At 43.1% G+C, this 15047-nt stretch overlaps 1 protein-coding gene across 2 annotated transcripts in view; it reads right to left on the bottom strand.

The window, feature by feature from the left end:
• The window catches only part of ST6GALNAC5 (ST6 N-acetylgalactosaminide alpha-2,6-sialyltransferase 5), a gene marked incomplete at both ends in the record, with an annotated part of 175049 nt that overhangs the window by 16768 nt on the left and 143234 nt on the right, over nucleotides 1-15047 (bottom strand). Inside the window, one exon of one of the 2 annotated variants that reach the window (XM_079698375.1) lies at nucleotides 2346-2755. The exons of the other annotated variant lie outside the window; for it this stretch is intronic. Within the exon in view, the coding sequence (XP_079554501.1) occupies nucleotides 2346-2755 (410 nt within the window). The remainder of the gene's footprint in view (nucleotides 1-2345; nucleotides 2756-15047) is intronic. 2 annotated transcript variants of the gene reach the window in all.

Below are 15047 nucleotides of genomic sequence, written 5' to 3'. Positions count from 1 at the left end.
ATCCTAAATAGCTAACACTGCAGCAGTGTTTCAGAAATACTTAAATTTAGCAAACAACCATTAAACTCAAAAGAGAGAAGTGTTTTCTATTGAGAGTCTTTCTACTTATTTTGAATTTTCCAACCAGAAAAAAATGAAACTGTAAATAACTTCCCTCATTCTCCTTCTCTTATAAAGTGCTCTCTTGGTTAAATAACTCATTCAAATGAGCAAGGCCATATAACTAGTGAGGGACAAAGAATACCAACCCAGAGCTGTGTGTTTGGACTACACCACACTGCTCCTTTCAATACCTATAGCTGTCCTTTTCTTTACGTAGATTTGGCCAGCTCCTCACCCTTTATCTCTGCTTCCTCTCTGGCTACTCCCCGCCAGCACTCCTGTTGCAGCCACAGGGACTCTTCTCCAAACCCCTGGAAGTCCTCTCACCTCCGAGCTCTTATACCCATAAGGATGTTTCTCTCTCCCCTTTTCAGGTTCTTCTTTACCTGGATAAATACTTATTGGCCTAGGTCTCAGCTTAAATACACCTTTTGGAGAAAGTCCATCACACCCTCATCTTCTAGACCAGTGCTTTTCAAAAGATTTCGACCTATAGTCAGAAATACATTTTACCTCATGATTGAGCATATATGCTCACATGTATTGTACATGGTTTTCATTTCATTTTAGTTTTCTAAAGTGTGTAATTTAGTTTTTTTTAATATATTCACAGAATTGTGCTATCATCATCCCTATCTAATTCCAGGGCAATTTTATCACTTCAAAAGAAGACCTTGTATATGTATATTTCTATGTATAAAACCGAAACAAATTTTATCCCATGAAATAATACTTTGCCTTACTTACTATAGGAGATGAATGCTGGTATTGTCTGTTTTATTCCATTCTTTCCATTACATTAAAAAAAATCTTGCAGTGACTCAATACATACATTTCATGTTCCATTATTGAATTGTAAGCAACAGTTTGGTAAGCCTTGTCCTAGACTACGGCAGGTCTCTCTGTCCCACTGGTCATAGCACCGTTTTCTTCCCCTCACATGACCTAGCACACTGGCCACTACTTGGTGAATATCTGCTGGCCCTGTTAAGACTACATTCTGGGAGGGCAGGGTCTAGATCTGCCTATTTCTGACTGTGTATATCCCCAGTACCAGGTGCAGTGAAGTAGTAGGTACTCAATAAATATATGTTGACTGAATAAATATTTGCCTTTGAAAGAGAAAAATAACCCCATACACTTCTTTTTGGTTAGTGTTCACACAAGTAAAATAAAATGCAATAAACCGGGCTTCCCTGGTGGCGCAGTGGTTGAGAGTCCGCCTGCCAATGCAAGGGACATGGGTTCGTGCCCCGGTCTGGGAAGATACCACGTGCCGCGGAGCGGCTGGGCCCGTGAGCCATGGCCGCTGAGCCTGCACGTCTGGAGCCTGTGCTCCGCAACGGGAGAGGCCACAGCAGTGAGAGGCCCGCGTACTGCAAAAAAAAAGCAATAAACCTATTATCTTGCACTTACTACCAGTGTAAGCCAGGAGCAGTTTTGCCTCATCCTCCAGAGTAGGGATTTGGCCCTGAATTATCTGTATAAATGTCTCAGTGCTTCCTTTCACTTTGCCCTATAAATTCAGCTTCAGCAGTCCAGTCTCCAGGAGGACCCTACCGATGAGCTCTATAGATGGCATGAGCAGTGTGGTCACAACAAAAAGAACTTAGCAAAAGCTTTTAGAAATAAAATAATGCCATTTGCAGCAACATGGATGGAACTAGAGATTATCATGTCAAGTGAAGTAAGTCAGAGAAAGACAAATACCATATGATATCACGTATATGTGGAATCTAAAAAAATAATATGAATGAACTTATTTATAAAACAGAAACAGACTTACAGACTTAGAAAACAAATTTATGGTTACCAAAGGGGATAGCGGGGGTAAGATAAATTAGGAATTTGGAATTAACTACTAGTATATATAAAATAGATAAATAACAAGGACATAGTGTAGAGCTCAGGGAACTATATTAAATATCTTGTAATAACCTATAGTAGAAAAGAATCTGAAAAAAATATATATATTATATATGTATGTGTATATATAATATATATAAAAATTATATCTCGATAACTGAATCACTTTGCTATACACCTGAAACTAACACAACACTATAAATTAACTATACTTCAATTTTAAAAATGGTTAAAAATTAAAGAAAAAGAAGCTTAAGGAGATGAGCTTATCTGACATAAGCATAAAAAAAAAAGCTTTGCTTTTGTTGAATCAGCCAGCAAGGACATTTCCTCACCCTCCCCTGGACCCCGGGCACCCCCTGCCTGCGCCTCTGTACCTGTCTTTGCCGGTCTCGCGCTTGAAGAGCTCATCAAACTGCAGCATCTTGTGGCGCGTGATCATGAAGGCCTTCAGCCGGGGCAGCACCTGGCTCAGGAGCTGCAGGTTGTTGTAGACCTGGCCCTTGCCGTCGCGCCGCATGTAGCTGCTGGGGCCCCAGAAGATGAACACAGTGCCCTGGCTGACGTTGAGCAGGTCGTGGCGGTTGCGGAGGATTCGCTGGAGGCTGGAATGCGCGATGACCCTCAGGCTGGTGCGATTGCCCACGTCGTGCCCGTAGCCGCGCGTAGGGGCGTCGTTCATGCGGATGACGCACTCGGTCTGGTCAATCCGGGGGCCTCGCAGGCTACGCAGTAGGTGCCCCGAGCTCGTCACCAGGGCGCAGTCCCTGCAGTGCATTTTCAGGGGCTGCAAGAAGGGGGAGAAGGACCCCATCAGTGGCAACACCCGCTTGGCACCAGCAGGTCACTTCCCTGCCTCCGAGGGCTGCCATCTTCGCTCTTCTCCCTCCTATGCCAGAATACATCCCTTATGCTATTACCCCATCCACCCCTACATTCTCTTCCAGACTGGTGACAGGAAGTACTGGACAACAGGGAAAGAGAGCCAGCGGTGACCTGTTGACCACTGGGCTCTGGGCTTTACTGATATTAATAGATCAAATCGTCATATCAACCCAGCAAGCTTGCTGTTACTGCCATTTTACAAATAATGATACCCTAGGCTCAGAGATGTTGAAAAATTTGCCCAGAGATGCGTAACTAGCAAGTAATGAAGTCATGCTTTCAAACCCAGGTCTTTCTGAATCCAAAGTTACCCCCAAGTTGAAGAAAACACTATACTACAATTTGCTGTGACACTAGTTTTAATGCTCTTAACTCACCTTATTGGAGGTTAAGCATGTATCAGTGTTCTTGGATGCTGTACAAATATGTTTATCCTAAATAGACATCGTCTAAGAATCATGTGAGAAAAGACATGCAAATTGTAACCCTTCAGAAGCCATAATTTTGAAATGAAAATTAGGAGAGTTTCTCCCAGTTTAAGGGGAGAGGGAGAGAAATTAAGCCAGTCCATCTTCAAAAATGTAAAGAAAGCCTCAAGCTCATCCACTGTACTCGCGCCCTGTGGAAGCCCTGGCCCTATGGTGCCCACCAGGGACAACGCCAATGACAATGCTCATTTCAACATCCTGAACCAGTGATGTACTTTCTGAACACCTACATTCTTACAAGTTAAACATTTCCCTGTTCATGTTTCATGAGAAATATCTCTCAGTTGCTGTTTGAAGATAATGTAATTAGGGTCGGAGGCCCAGGCCAGCAAGTGCACAAAAAAATGATAATCAAGAATGTTCTGAAGGACAGTTGCACTGTTAGATTTTCCCCAGAGCCCCTACCCTTCCTCTCTGTTAACTCTGAACTAGACTCACTGGCTCCCTGCACAGTCTCAGAAAACTGGATCCAATTTAGTGTTGCGTATATACAGTCTTGTATTTTCTCTTGGAGTTTCCTAAGCCATAGCTCTGTCTTCCGAACCAGACAGAGAGCACCGAGGGCGGTCACCTTCCCTCACTGCAGAGTGGCCAAGGGCACCCACACAGGATGGTCCAGGCTTGTCTACACTACCTGTCAGCTATGGGACCTTGGCAAGTCACTAACCTCTGCAAGTCTCACTTTTCTCATTTTTAACCAAGGATAATTAATGCCCCATTCCACTTTGATAGAATTAAAATGTACACAGTGGTAGGTTGAGCCATTTAAAATTGTCAATATTTGACCTGCGAAAGTAGCAACTGCATGGGGTTGAACCCAGTCCTTACCATAGGACATGGCACGGCGTCATTCTTTAAGTGAAGGCTGCTCTGGGGCTTTTCAGGCAGAGTGGAGTGCATGGTAGTTACGCACCACATCAGTGCGTACTGATCGCTCTGGGTTGCTAATTGACACATGGGCTTATGAAATGGCAATTCTACCACTGCAAATTCTCATCATTCATTTGACACCCAGTTACTCTTAGGTGACAAATGTGCTGGACGACAAGAATGCGAATGGAATGGAAAAACAGAACCCCTCAAAGTTTATACTTTACTGGGGGGCAGTAGGTCAGAGATGTGCAATGACACGTGACACAATGCGGGGCTGTGCCGCACTGTTAGTAAAGGGGGCTGTTTAGAGCACAGCAGGGTTGGGGGCACAACGGAAAGGGTGGTCAACTTAGTTAATATTTCTGATGTTCTCTATGTCCCCGGCACTGCTCTGAGCATTTTATATAATTGCATTAATTCTTCAAATAAACCTATAAGAAAGATACTACATCATCACCCCTGTTTTACTAAGGAGAATATTGAGAGGTAGAAGAGGAGCCCGGTTTGTTAGGGGTTGTTTGGGTTTTAGCATCCAAAGTCCTGTATCCTGGGAAACTTCTACTCGTGTTAAAACATTCCTACAAAGATGACAAGGGCATCTGCAAATAGCATGTGACAAAATGATGATTAGGGTCAGGAGACCCAGGGTCTAAAGAAGACTTTATCACAAATTGGGTACTTAACTTTCTCACCCGTAAAACAAAGAGAGCTCCAACTAGACACTTGTGGCCAGAAGATATTCATTCCTTCATTCATTTAACAGACACTTATTAAGCACTTAATACACCCCTGAGGTACAGTGTAACTCGGTCCTTTTGCTTAATAAGGTCACTTTGCAAGATTTCATTCCACTGGACCTGAAAGCCATTGGGACCTGCTTTTTCTCCTCAGACTCACCTAGAACTATTATCCTGAATTTTCCAGTTTGATTTATAATTTCAAGACATTGTGCTCATTTTTACTGGGGAAAAAATTCTAAAGAAAGTTCCCAGCATTTCTTTCCCCATAATTAATTATTCTGCTGTGATTCTCAGAGCATAGGCTGCTTGACGGGTGAAACTTGTAACACCTCTGGAGATTGCAAGGCCTCCTCTCTCCCTCTCCCTCTCTCTCTCTCTCTCTCCCCCCACTATGCCCATGTGAGGCCGGATGAACACCCTTTCAGGGAAGGTCAAGGTTCCTGACTGTGCCATACGGACCCTCTGTGATTACTGGGCGCCACCAGAACATGCTGGGGTCCACCCAGTCCCAGAAAGCCCTCCCTCATGAGTCCTGCCCACCTGCCTTAGCTCTGAGGTATTGATTACCTCAGGCACCAGCATCCTCTCTTTGAGTTGTACAGATGCACCAAACAATGCAAAAAAAATCTAAGTCTGAATTATGCCTTAAGTGCCTTTCGGTAAGTAGTGCCAATAAAGTGACAATAGCTGTTCTAAACAATGTTACACTTCCTGCAGTTGAGAAGAGCATGTACCAAAGGCTGAATCACTTCCAAAGGCAGAAACGAAGTCTCTTTCCTGCATTCAGAGGGACTAAGGATATCTTGGGGGGCAGAAGGACTATACAAACTGTGGGACCCAGGTTCTTGGGATGTTACAGTCCCCTGAGACAGCCATGTTCCTGCACATCGAAGTACCATTATCATCCTGAGTGTCTTAATGACATGGGTGAAAATACTCATGCCTTGGTGAGTTAAGATTCCTGATGTAGGGCTTCCCTGGTGACGCAGTGGTTGAGAGTCCGCCTGCCGATGCAGGGGACGCGGGTTCGTGCCCCGGTCCGGGAAGATCCCACATGCCGCAGAGCGGCTGGGCCCGTGAGCCATGGCCGCTGAGCCTGCGCGTCCGGAGCCTGTGCTCCGCAACGGGAGAGGCCACAACAGTGAGAGGCCCGCGTACCACAAAAAAAAGAAAAAAAAAAATTCCTGATGTAGTACTGAACATGTCCTTCCCTTAAACACTCAGATTCTGGGTTGATGAATCACTCAGCGGAGCATGGAAAGGTGAACTTGGGGCCCTGCCAGCAGGCCAGGGAGATAAAACTCCACCGAGGACAGGAGACGGGTGGTGGTTTCTGGTGGACTCACTGCCTACCTACGCCTTCTACTTCTTTCTCACAGTATTCAGCCTCCCTGATTCTTGGGGACATTTTCCTTAAAGACTCATTTGGTGAGGGGTTCCGCCCTTTGTAGGGAAACATGGGCACCCATGTTAGGTCACTCCAACCTTGATAATCTCTCTGGCTTCCTGACCTATGTACAGCACTCAACTAATACTAAATTGATTGATGGGTTGATAAGTGAGTGAATGAAAGCTAACCTCCAGGCTTCTCAGTCCTCTGAGAAAACCTCCATATGTACAAAGAAGACATGATGTGGTGCCCTAACCAACAATTCTCCTGCAGCCCTATGTACTAATACCACGGAGAGAAGCAGGGGAGAGCACAGAGGAAGCTCTGTCTGCAGAGAAGGAGGCTGGGCCATTTGCCTCAGGGCCACCCAGCCCAGGGAGCCACAATGGCCAGAGCCCAGGGCACTGCTTGCAATTAATGGCTGACTGGGAAAATGGCCCAGGACACAGTAAGGGCCATTAAACCTAGCTGGTTATTAATCCCCAGTAAGAGCTTGATGCCAAGGTCATTAGAGCTGTTGTGCAGTGAAAAATGCTGAGGAAAATCTACAAGGCACGGAGGAGTTACCTCTTCTCCAGGCCACTGATGCTCGGAGCAGCAGCCCAGGCCCCAGGAGTGCAGTGCACAGGAGCCTATGGGGGCAGGTGGGCTGGCTTCTAGAGGGAGTGTGCGCACACACACACACACACGGGCACATGCAATACATCATCCCAGTTCCTAGGACAGTGGCTGCAACTCATTGGGGACTCATGAATGTCTTAGAATATTTTAGAATATTGGGGATATTTAGAATATTTTAGAAGGTGTGAATGAACTTCTCTCTCCACCCCCAACTCCTGGGAAACCCCCCCACAATCAGGGAACAGGGGAGAATGACAACTTTCATTGCAACTTGCTCCTTTGGGTGCGGCGACAGGAGCAATTCCTGCTTGAGAAAGCACGCGCAGGGAATCCAGGTTTGATTTCTGTCACAGCCCGAAGAGCAAGAGCAGAAAGCATTCTCCCTGTGACCCAGCTGATGCCTCCTGAGCCTTTCTTAAAAGAACAGAACAGGCTAAGTCAAATTTAACTTGACACCTAAAACACTCAGTGACGTCCTTGCAAACATTTGCAGCACGGCAATCTCAGGTTTCACTTTAACAAATTCTGATTTATTGGGCAGAGAGAAAGCCACCTCAGAACATATTGTCCATTAGTTTGGTAATGAGACCAATCTTGCTCTAGGAGCTGATTGTTGGTCTGGAGCAAACATAAGATACATTAAATGGCTTCGCAGGTTTCAAGAATCTCTGCACTTTCCAATCTGATATTTTCCTGTAATTACTGGGCTTTTATTACCTGTCAATCTCCGTTTACCCTGACACTGGGTATAAGCCGCTCTGGTTATTTAATATGATTCACTAGAAAAATGTTACTCTTCCAAGTTGCTCCTCTCCCTCTTGTTCAATGAAAGCCCGCGCATCAGCAAGAAGTCCTCCTCCCTCCACCAGCGCCACTTTCCATGATTTCCATCCACTGGCTGGCTAAGGGTGAAGGAACTCCTTGGGTAGGAGGAAGTACTGAGCAGTGTTTAAAATATGGCCTTTGAAGTCATTGGCTTCAAACTTGTTTCTTCCACTCCTTAGGTGGATAATTTGGGGTAAATTGGCTTAGTTTCTCTGAGCCCCCAGTTTCTTCATCTGTGATCTGGATATAGTAAAGTCAGTCTCAAAGAAAATGTTTGCCTTTTCAATTAATGGTGTGACTTCCACCCAGCTGCTCAAGACAAAATTCAAGGATTGTTCTTGACACTTCTTTCTCTGCCCCCTACAACGCAGCCAGTCCTATTGGATCTCTCCTCCTATAGATGTCAATCCTAGATCTTCACCATCCCTGCTGCCACCCCCTTCATCAAAGCCACCATCATCTCTCTTTAGCTCCTGCTGCACACTCGTAACTCTTTACTTCCCTCATTCCATCCCTCCTATATATTCCTGTCTCCACAAAGCTCCTGGGGTGATCTTTAATATGTAATTACCAGAGAGTTCTGTACAAGATGATGCCAATACCATACAGTTTGATTACTATAGCTTTGTAATATAGTTTAAAATCAGGGAGTGTGATGCCTCTACTTTTTTCTTCTTTCTGTTAATTACACTGCCATATCTCCATTTCCTGTTGTCTGATGTGATTTATATTATATAATATAATAATTTATATTATTTCCACACCCAGTATGCTCTTCTCCTGATCTTTGCATGATGACACCTTCACATTCTTCAGGTGTTACCTCAAACCACCTCCCCAGAGAGACCTTCCCTGATCCCTTAATATTTCCACTGCCTTCCTTTTCCATCTTCTGTCACTCTCTCCATTATCCAGACTTATTTTTTTTAATCTTTTTTTTTTTTTTTGGTTGCACCATGCAGCATGCAGGATCTTAGCTCCCCAGCCAGGGACTGAACACGGGCCCCTACAGTGAAAGTGCCAAGTCCTAACCACTGGACTGACAAGGAATTCCTTATCCAGGCCATTTTTAAACTCAAGCATCACTACCTAAAATAATCTTAATTATGGCTTGTGTGTTTACATGTTTATGCCTTTCTCCCTTACTAGAATGTAAGCTCCAGGAAAGGTGGAGCTTTGCCTTGTTCACACTGTGTCTTCAGCCTCAAGAACAGTACTGAGAATAAAGAAAAAGTTCAACAAATATTTTTGAATGAATGACTGAAGGATAAACCATGTAGCACCTACCACAGTGCCTGGCACATCAACAGTATGAAAGAAATGTGCTTACTGTATTTGTGTCACCATTCTACTAGTAACCAGTCCCTGATATTTTTTTGTCTGGGTGAGTAGGTTGATGTATTCTAAAGCACAGTATTTGAATTCTCCTGCATATGTCATAACCACCTTCAGCATTAGGTGACCTTCAAAGAGAAGTCCAGGAAATCCCATTAGTTTTTTAAAATTTTTAATGGAATTGCATTCTATTTTTTTTACATGCATTCTATTTTTTAAATGTCTTTTGACAACTTTATTGATATATAATTTACATACCATAAAATTCACTCATTTTAAATGTAAATTCAATGATTTTTAGAATATTTGCAGAGTTGTGTGACCATCACCATGATCTAATTTAAGAACATTCCTGTCATCCTGAAAAGATGCACATCCTTACCAACACGTTATTTTTCGTCTTATTGATAACAGCCATTCTTACAGGTATGAGGTGTTATCTCACTGTGGTTTAGTTTTGCATTTCCCTGATGATCAATGGTGTTGAGCACCTTTTCATGTACCTGTTGGCCATCTGTATGTCTTCTCTAGAGAAATGTCTATTCAGATCCTCTGCCCATTTTTTCTTCCAGTTTTATTGAGATATAATTGACATATAGCACTGTATAAGTTTAAGGTGTATAGCATAATGACCTCTGACCATTTTTTTTTTTTTTTTTTTTTTTTGGGTTCACGGGCCTCTCACTGTTGTGGCCTCTCCCGTTGCGGAGCACAGGCTCCGGACGCGCAGGCTCAGCGGCCATGGCTCACGGGCCCAGCTGCTCTGTGGCATGTGGGATCTTCCTGGACCGGGGCACGAACCCATGTCCCCTGCATCGGCAGGCAGACTCTCAACCACTGTGCCACCAGGGAAGCCCCCTCTGCCCATTTTTAAACTGGATTGTTTGTTTGTCTGTTTTTTGCTATTGAGTTGTATGAGTTCTTTATATACTCTGGATATTAACCCCTTATCAGATATATGATTTGCAATATTTTCTCCCATTCAGCAGGTTGCCTTTTCATCTTGTTCACAGTTTCTTTTGCTGTGCAGAAGCTTTTTAGTTTGATGGAGTCCCACTTGTTTATTTTTGCTTTTGTTGCTTTTGCTTTTGGTGTCAGATTCAAAAACAATCATCACCAAGACCTATGACAAGTAGCCTACCACGTATGTTTTCTTCTAGGAGTTTTATGGTTTCAGGTTTTATGTTCAAATCTGTAATCCATCTTGAGTTAATTTTTGTGTATGGTGAAGAGGGTTGTCCAGTTTCTTTCTCTTGCATGTGGCTGTCGAGTTTTCCCAATACCATTTATTGAGGAGGCTGTCCTTTCCCCATTGTATATTCTTAGCTCCTTTGCTGTAAATTAATTGACCATAAATGCATGGGTTTATTTCTGGGCTCTCTAGTCTGTTTAATTGATCTGTGTGTCTCTTTTTATGCCAGTACCATACTATTTGATCACTATAGCTTTGTAATATAGTTTGAAATCAAGGACTGTGATGCCTTCACTTTGTTCTTCTTTCTCAAGATTGCTTTGGTTATTTGAAGTCTTTTGTGGATCCATACAAATCTTAGAATTGTTCTCTCTATTTCTGTGTAAAATGCCATTGGAATTTTCATTATGTTCTTGATTTGCATTTTCCTAATGACTAATGATGTTGAGCATCTTTTCATGGTCTTATTTATGCCATTCGTTTTCAGGTTTCTAATTCCATCTATTGCACCCCATCTCTACCCCAAATAAGTTCCACCATGGGTAGGTGATTCTATTGAACTCTAAGTCAACATTCTGGTGACTTCTGCAGCAGTCTTGTATGTGAAGGACCTACAAGCCAGAGGAGGGTGCACGGTCTATGTGCATGGAGAATAGAAGGAAAGAGGGACCTTTTAATCAACACCTTTAAGTCAGGAGAGGTAAATCCAAAGTGGAAAATCAGGTGAGCATTGTCTGGGACATATGTTTATATTTAAACCAGATTTTGTAAAAATAGAACTACCATTTGATCCAGCAATCCCACTTCTGAATATACATATGAAGGAGACAAAATCAGTCTTTTGGAGAGATATCTACACTTTAATGTTCATTGCCACATTGTTCACAGTAGCCAAGATATGGAAACTCTATAAGTGTCCATTGATGGATGAATGGATAAAGAAAAATGACAAATAAAGAATACTATTCCACATACAATGGAGTAGTATTCAGCTATGAAAAGAAGGAAATTCTGCCATTTACAACAACATGGATGAACCCAGGGGACATTATGCTAAGTAAATTAAGCCAGACAGAATACTAGATGATCTCACTTATATTTGGAATCTGGAAAAAAAAAGCTGAACCCATAGAAAGAAAGAGTATAATGGCAGTTGCCAGGGGCTGGGAGGTGGGGTAAATGGGCAGATGTTGGTCAAAGGGTACAAACTTTTATTTATAAGATGAATAAGTTCTGGGAATCTAATGTACAACATGGTGACTATAGTTAATAATACAGTATTGTATACTTGAAATTTGCTAAGAGAGTAAATCTTAAGTGTTCTCACCACATACACCCCCCCACACACACACAAAAGGTAATGTGAGGTGACAGACATGTTAATTAATTTGATGTGGTAACCACTTCACAATGTATATGTATATCAAATCATCACATTATACACTTTAAGCATATACAATATTATTTGTCCATTATACCTCAATAAAGCTGGGAAAGAAAAGAAAGCCAGATTTTGATAATTAAAGTTAGAAAATTTATCTAGTCATATTATATTGAAATGAGTTTTCTAGAATTACAGAATAGAAATACTGGCAGAAATCTCAGAGATTAAGTAGCCCAGTAGTTCTCTGAGTATGGTTCCTCAACCAGCAGCAACAACAAAGTCTAGAAACTTTCTAGAAATGCAAATTCTCAGGCCCAACCCTAGACCTTCTGAATCAGATGCTCTGAGGTGAGGGCCAGCAATCTGTGCTTTAGCAACACAGGTGATTCTGATGCATCCTCAAGGTTAAGAACACCTGGACCAGGACAGTTCCTTCATCGAGGAAGAAGCTGGAACTCATGAGGTTATGTGATTTACTCAAGGTCACACACTAAGGGCAGCACCTGGGATAAAACTCCAGGTCTCCTCACTCCACAAATCTAAGAAAATTCGCCTATGTCCATAGATTGTTCAAAGTCACTGGGCACTCACTGAAAAGGAGTCATGAATTAATAGTTTACTTAAGATGGAACCTACAAATGGAAGTGATATGGTGGAGACAGATGAATAAGAAGGAACATCCATTATTTGATATCCTGCCCTCAGCAGGGCTGCCTGCCTTTGCACCACCTGCCTGCTTATTTGGAAGGAGGAACCAGGAATAGCTAGAGAGCATCCAAACCCCCTACTACAGGGAAGATACTGATGCTTGTGTATGTCTGGGGACTGCTCTTGCCACATAAGTTGGGCCACTGGGGCTTCTCTCCAGCACAGCCTCTCAGAGGCATGGCCAGTCAGGACCCTCCTGTCTATTGTGGGTTGAATTGTGTCCCCCCGGAAAACATATGTTGAAGTTTTAAACCCCGGTACCTGTGAATGTGACCTTATTTGGAAAAAAGGGTTTTTGCAGATGTACTTAAGATGCAAATCAAGATGAGGTCATACTGGATTAGGGTGGGTCCAATCACTGGTGTCCTTATAAGAAGAGATCAGAGACACACAGAGACACACAGGCAGAACACTATGTGGTGACCAGGCAGAGACTGCAGTGATTCATCTACTGGCCAAGAACTCTGAGGATTGCCCCCAAGCACCAGAAGCTGGAAGATGCAAGGAAGGATTCTTAGAGCTTTGAGAGGCAGTGGGACACTGCCAAAACCTTGATTTCAGACTTCTGGGCTCCAGAACAGTGAGAGAATAAATTTCTGTTGTTTTAAGACACCCAGTTTGTGGAAATTTGTTTTGGCAGTTCTGGGAAACCAATACAATGCCCCCAACAAGTTCTTTACTCTCTGCCTTCCAGCCTCCCACCAGCGCCCCAGCCAGCAAGACTCTGTCCTGCAGCTTTCACCCTTACAGTTCACTCTCTGCACAGCTGTCAGGGGGAGATTTTAAAGCATAGAGCACCTACTCCTACCTTTTTAGAAAAATAAAATGCAAATTCTTTACTTGGCTGGAGTCTTGCCTACCTCATGGACCTCAACTTGTTGCCTCATTCTCCAGCCCCACTGACCACCGAGCTCCTTTCTGCTTCTGGGAGAGATCAGACAGTCCTTTTGTCTCTGGCCTTTGCTTTCCCTGTTATTTACATGGCTGGCCCCTTCTCATCTCTCACGTGTCAGATTAAAAGCCATCTCCTCCAGGAAGCCCTCCCTGACTGCTCTAATTGGAGGTGGCCTCCCTCACTTATTATATAACAAAGATACTAACCACTAATAACACTGACAAAATGTTCAGCTCATGTGTAAGGCACTGTTCTAAGCACAGTACATGCATCATCCAACTTAATCCTGAAACAGCCTTGAGAGGCAGGTTCTACCATTGTTGTAATTTTATCAGATGAGGAAGTTACACAAATTAATCACCTATCATGATCCTGTTTATTTCCTTCATGGCACTTTCCACAATCTCTAATGATTTACGTTTTTAATTTCTTTATTGTCTGTCCCCACCACTAAAACATCAGTGCCATGTGGGCAGAGATCATGATGTATGCATGGCATACAACAGGTGCTCAAAAGATAAAGAAATCTCCTAATACATCACTACCTTACTTTTTCAGCAAGCAGTAGATGATTTTTCTCTGTCCAGAAGGGGTGTGGATGAGCTGTCAGCGAGACAAGCCTGTTTCTAGAGCCCATTTCTTCTCTGAAATGCTGGTACAATGGTTGATGTTACACCCTGACTCACCTCACAGCCTTTCAAATAACTCCCTGATGTGATTTCCTTCAAAGGTCACTCATATGCAATTATTTCCTCTAGGAGGAGATTGGATATAAAGGCCCCCTGTGCTCATTAAAACAAACAAAAAGCTCCATTTTCATTAGAGGAAGTGACAGTTACTGCTGCCAGATGAGCCTGATTCCACAGAACTGGCTTCTTTGGCCTCTGCTACACTTGAAAGTGACCTAAGGTAAATACAGCATGGCCTGAATCTGGGAAGAGCACTAATAATTGATGATCAAAGGCAAGATGATTATGAGAACTCGGGAGTTCCACAAATAGCTTAGTTAAATGGAGGGAAGAAAGTCAATGTTTCAGGTGACAAAATGAGAAAAATATCTAATTGAACAAAACATTAAATTTATAACATTAAAGTAGACAGAACACTGTCTTGATTCAGACTTGGGTTCGAATCTCAGTTCAGTCATTTATTGGTAGGTGCTTCCCTACTCTCAGTCTGTCTTCTCTTCTGTAAAATAGCCATAGTAGACACTAAGCAAAGAATAACTATTATTACTACCATGGCTTAATAATTATGGATAAAAAAGAGGCCTCCTGAATAACCTGCTTCATCCTCTTTCCTCATGTCCAGTCACTCCCTGAGCCTGCGAACTCAACCTCCTTCACCTCTGTTGAGTTTGATCATTTCTATCCACCCATACATGGCTTCTCATTGACCCCTCCCTGGTTCAACCCACGATCTTTGCCCAGTCACTGCCATGCCTCTTAGCCAGTCCTACCACACCCATTCCTGTCTATTCCCCACACCAGGCAGAGTGGCCTTTCTAAAATGCACATCTAATTAAGGCCTGCTTTTGCTTAGTGCCCCTATATGACCTCCATTGCTTTGAGGATGAGATCCTTCTAGTGGCTTACCAGGCCCTGATACCTTGCCAAGTCCTACTGTATCCCCCACTCTCTTGTGGCTCTGTACACTCTAGTCACAGTGACTTTGACTCTATAGCTCCTTGTAGCCCCAAGTGGCAATATTCATAAGACTTTGCCTCAGGGCTTTTGCACGTGC

This window comes from Hyperoodon ampullatus, assembly GCF_949752795.1.
Source record: "Hyperoodon ampullatus genome assembly, chromosome: 2".
NCBI classification, from domain to species: Eukaryota; Metazoa; Chordata; class Mammalia; order Artiodactyla; family Ziphiidae; genus Hyperoodon; species Hyperoodon ampullatus.
Note: the sequence above shows the minus strand (reverse complement) of the source record. Positions and strands in the feature narration are given on the sequence as shown.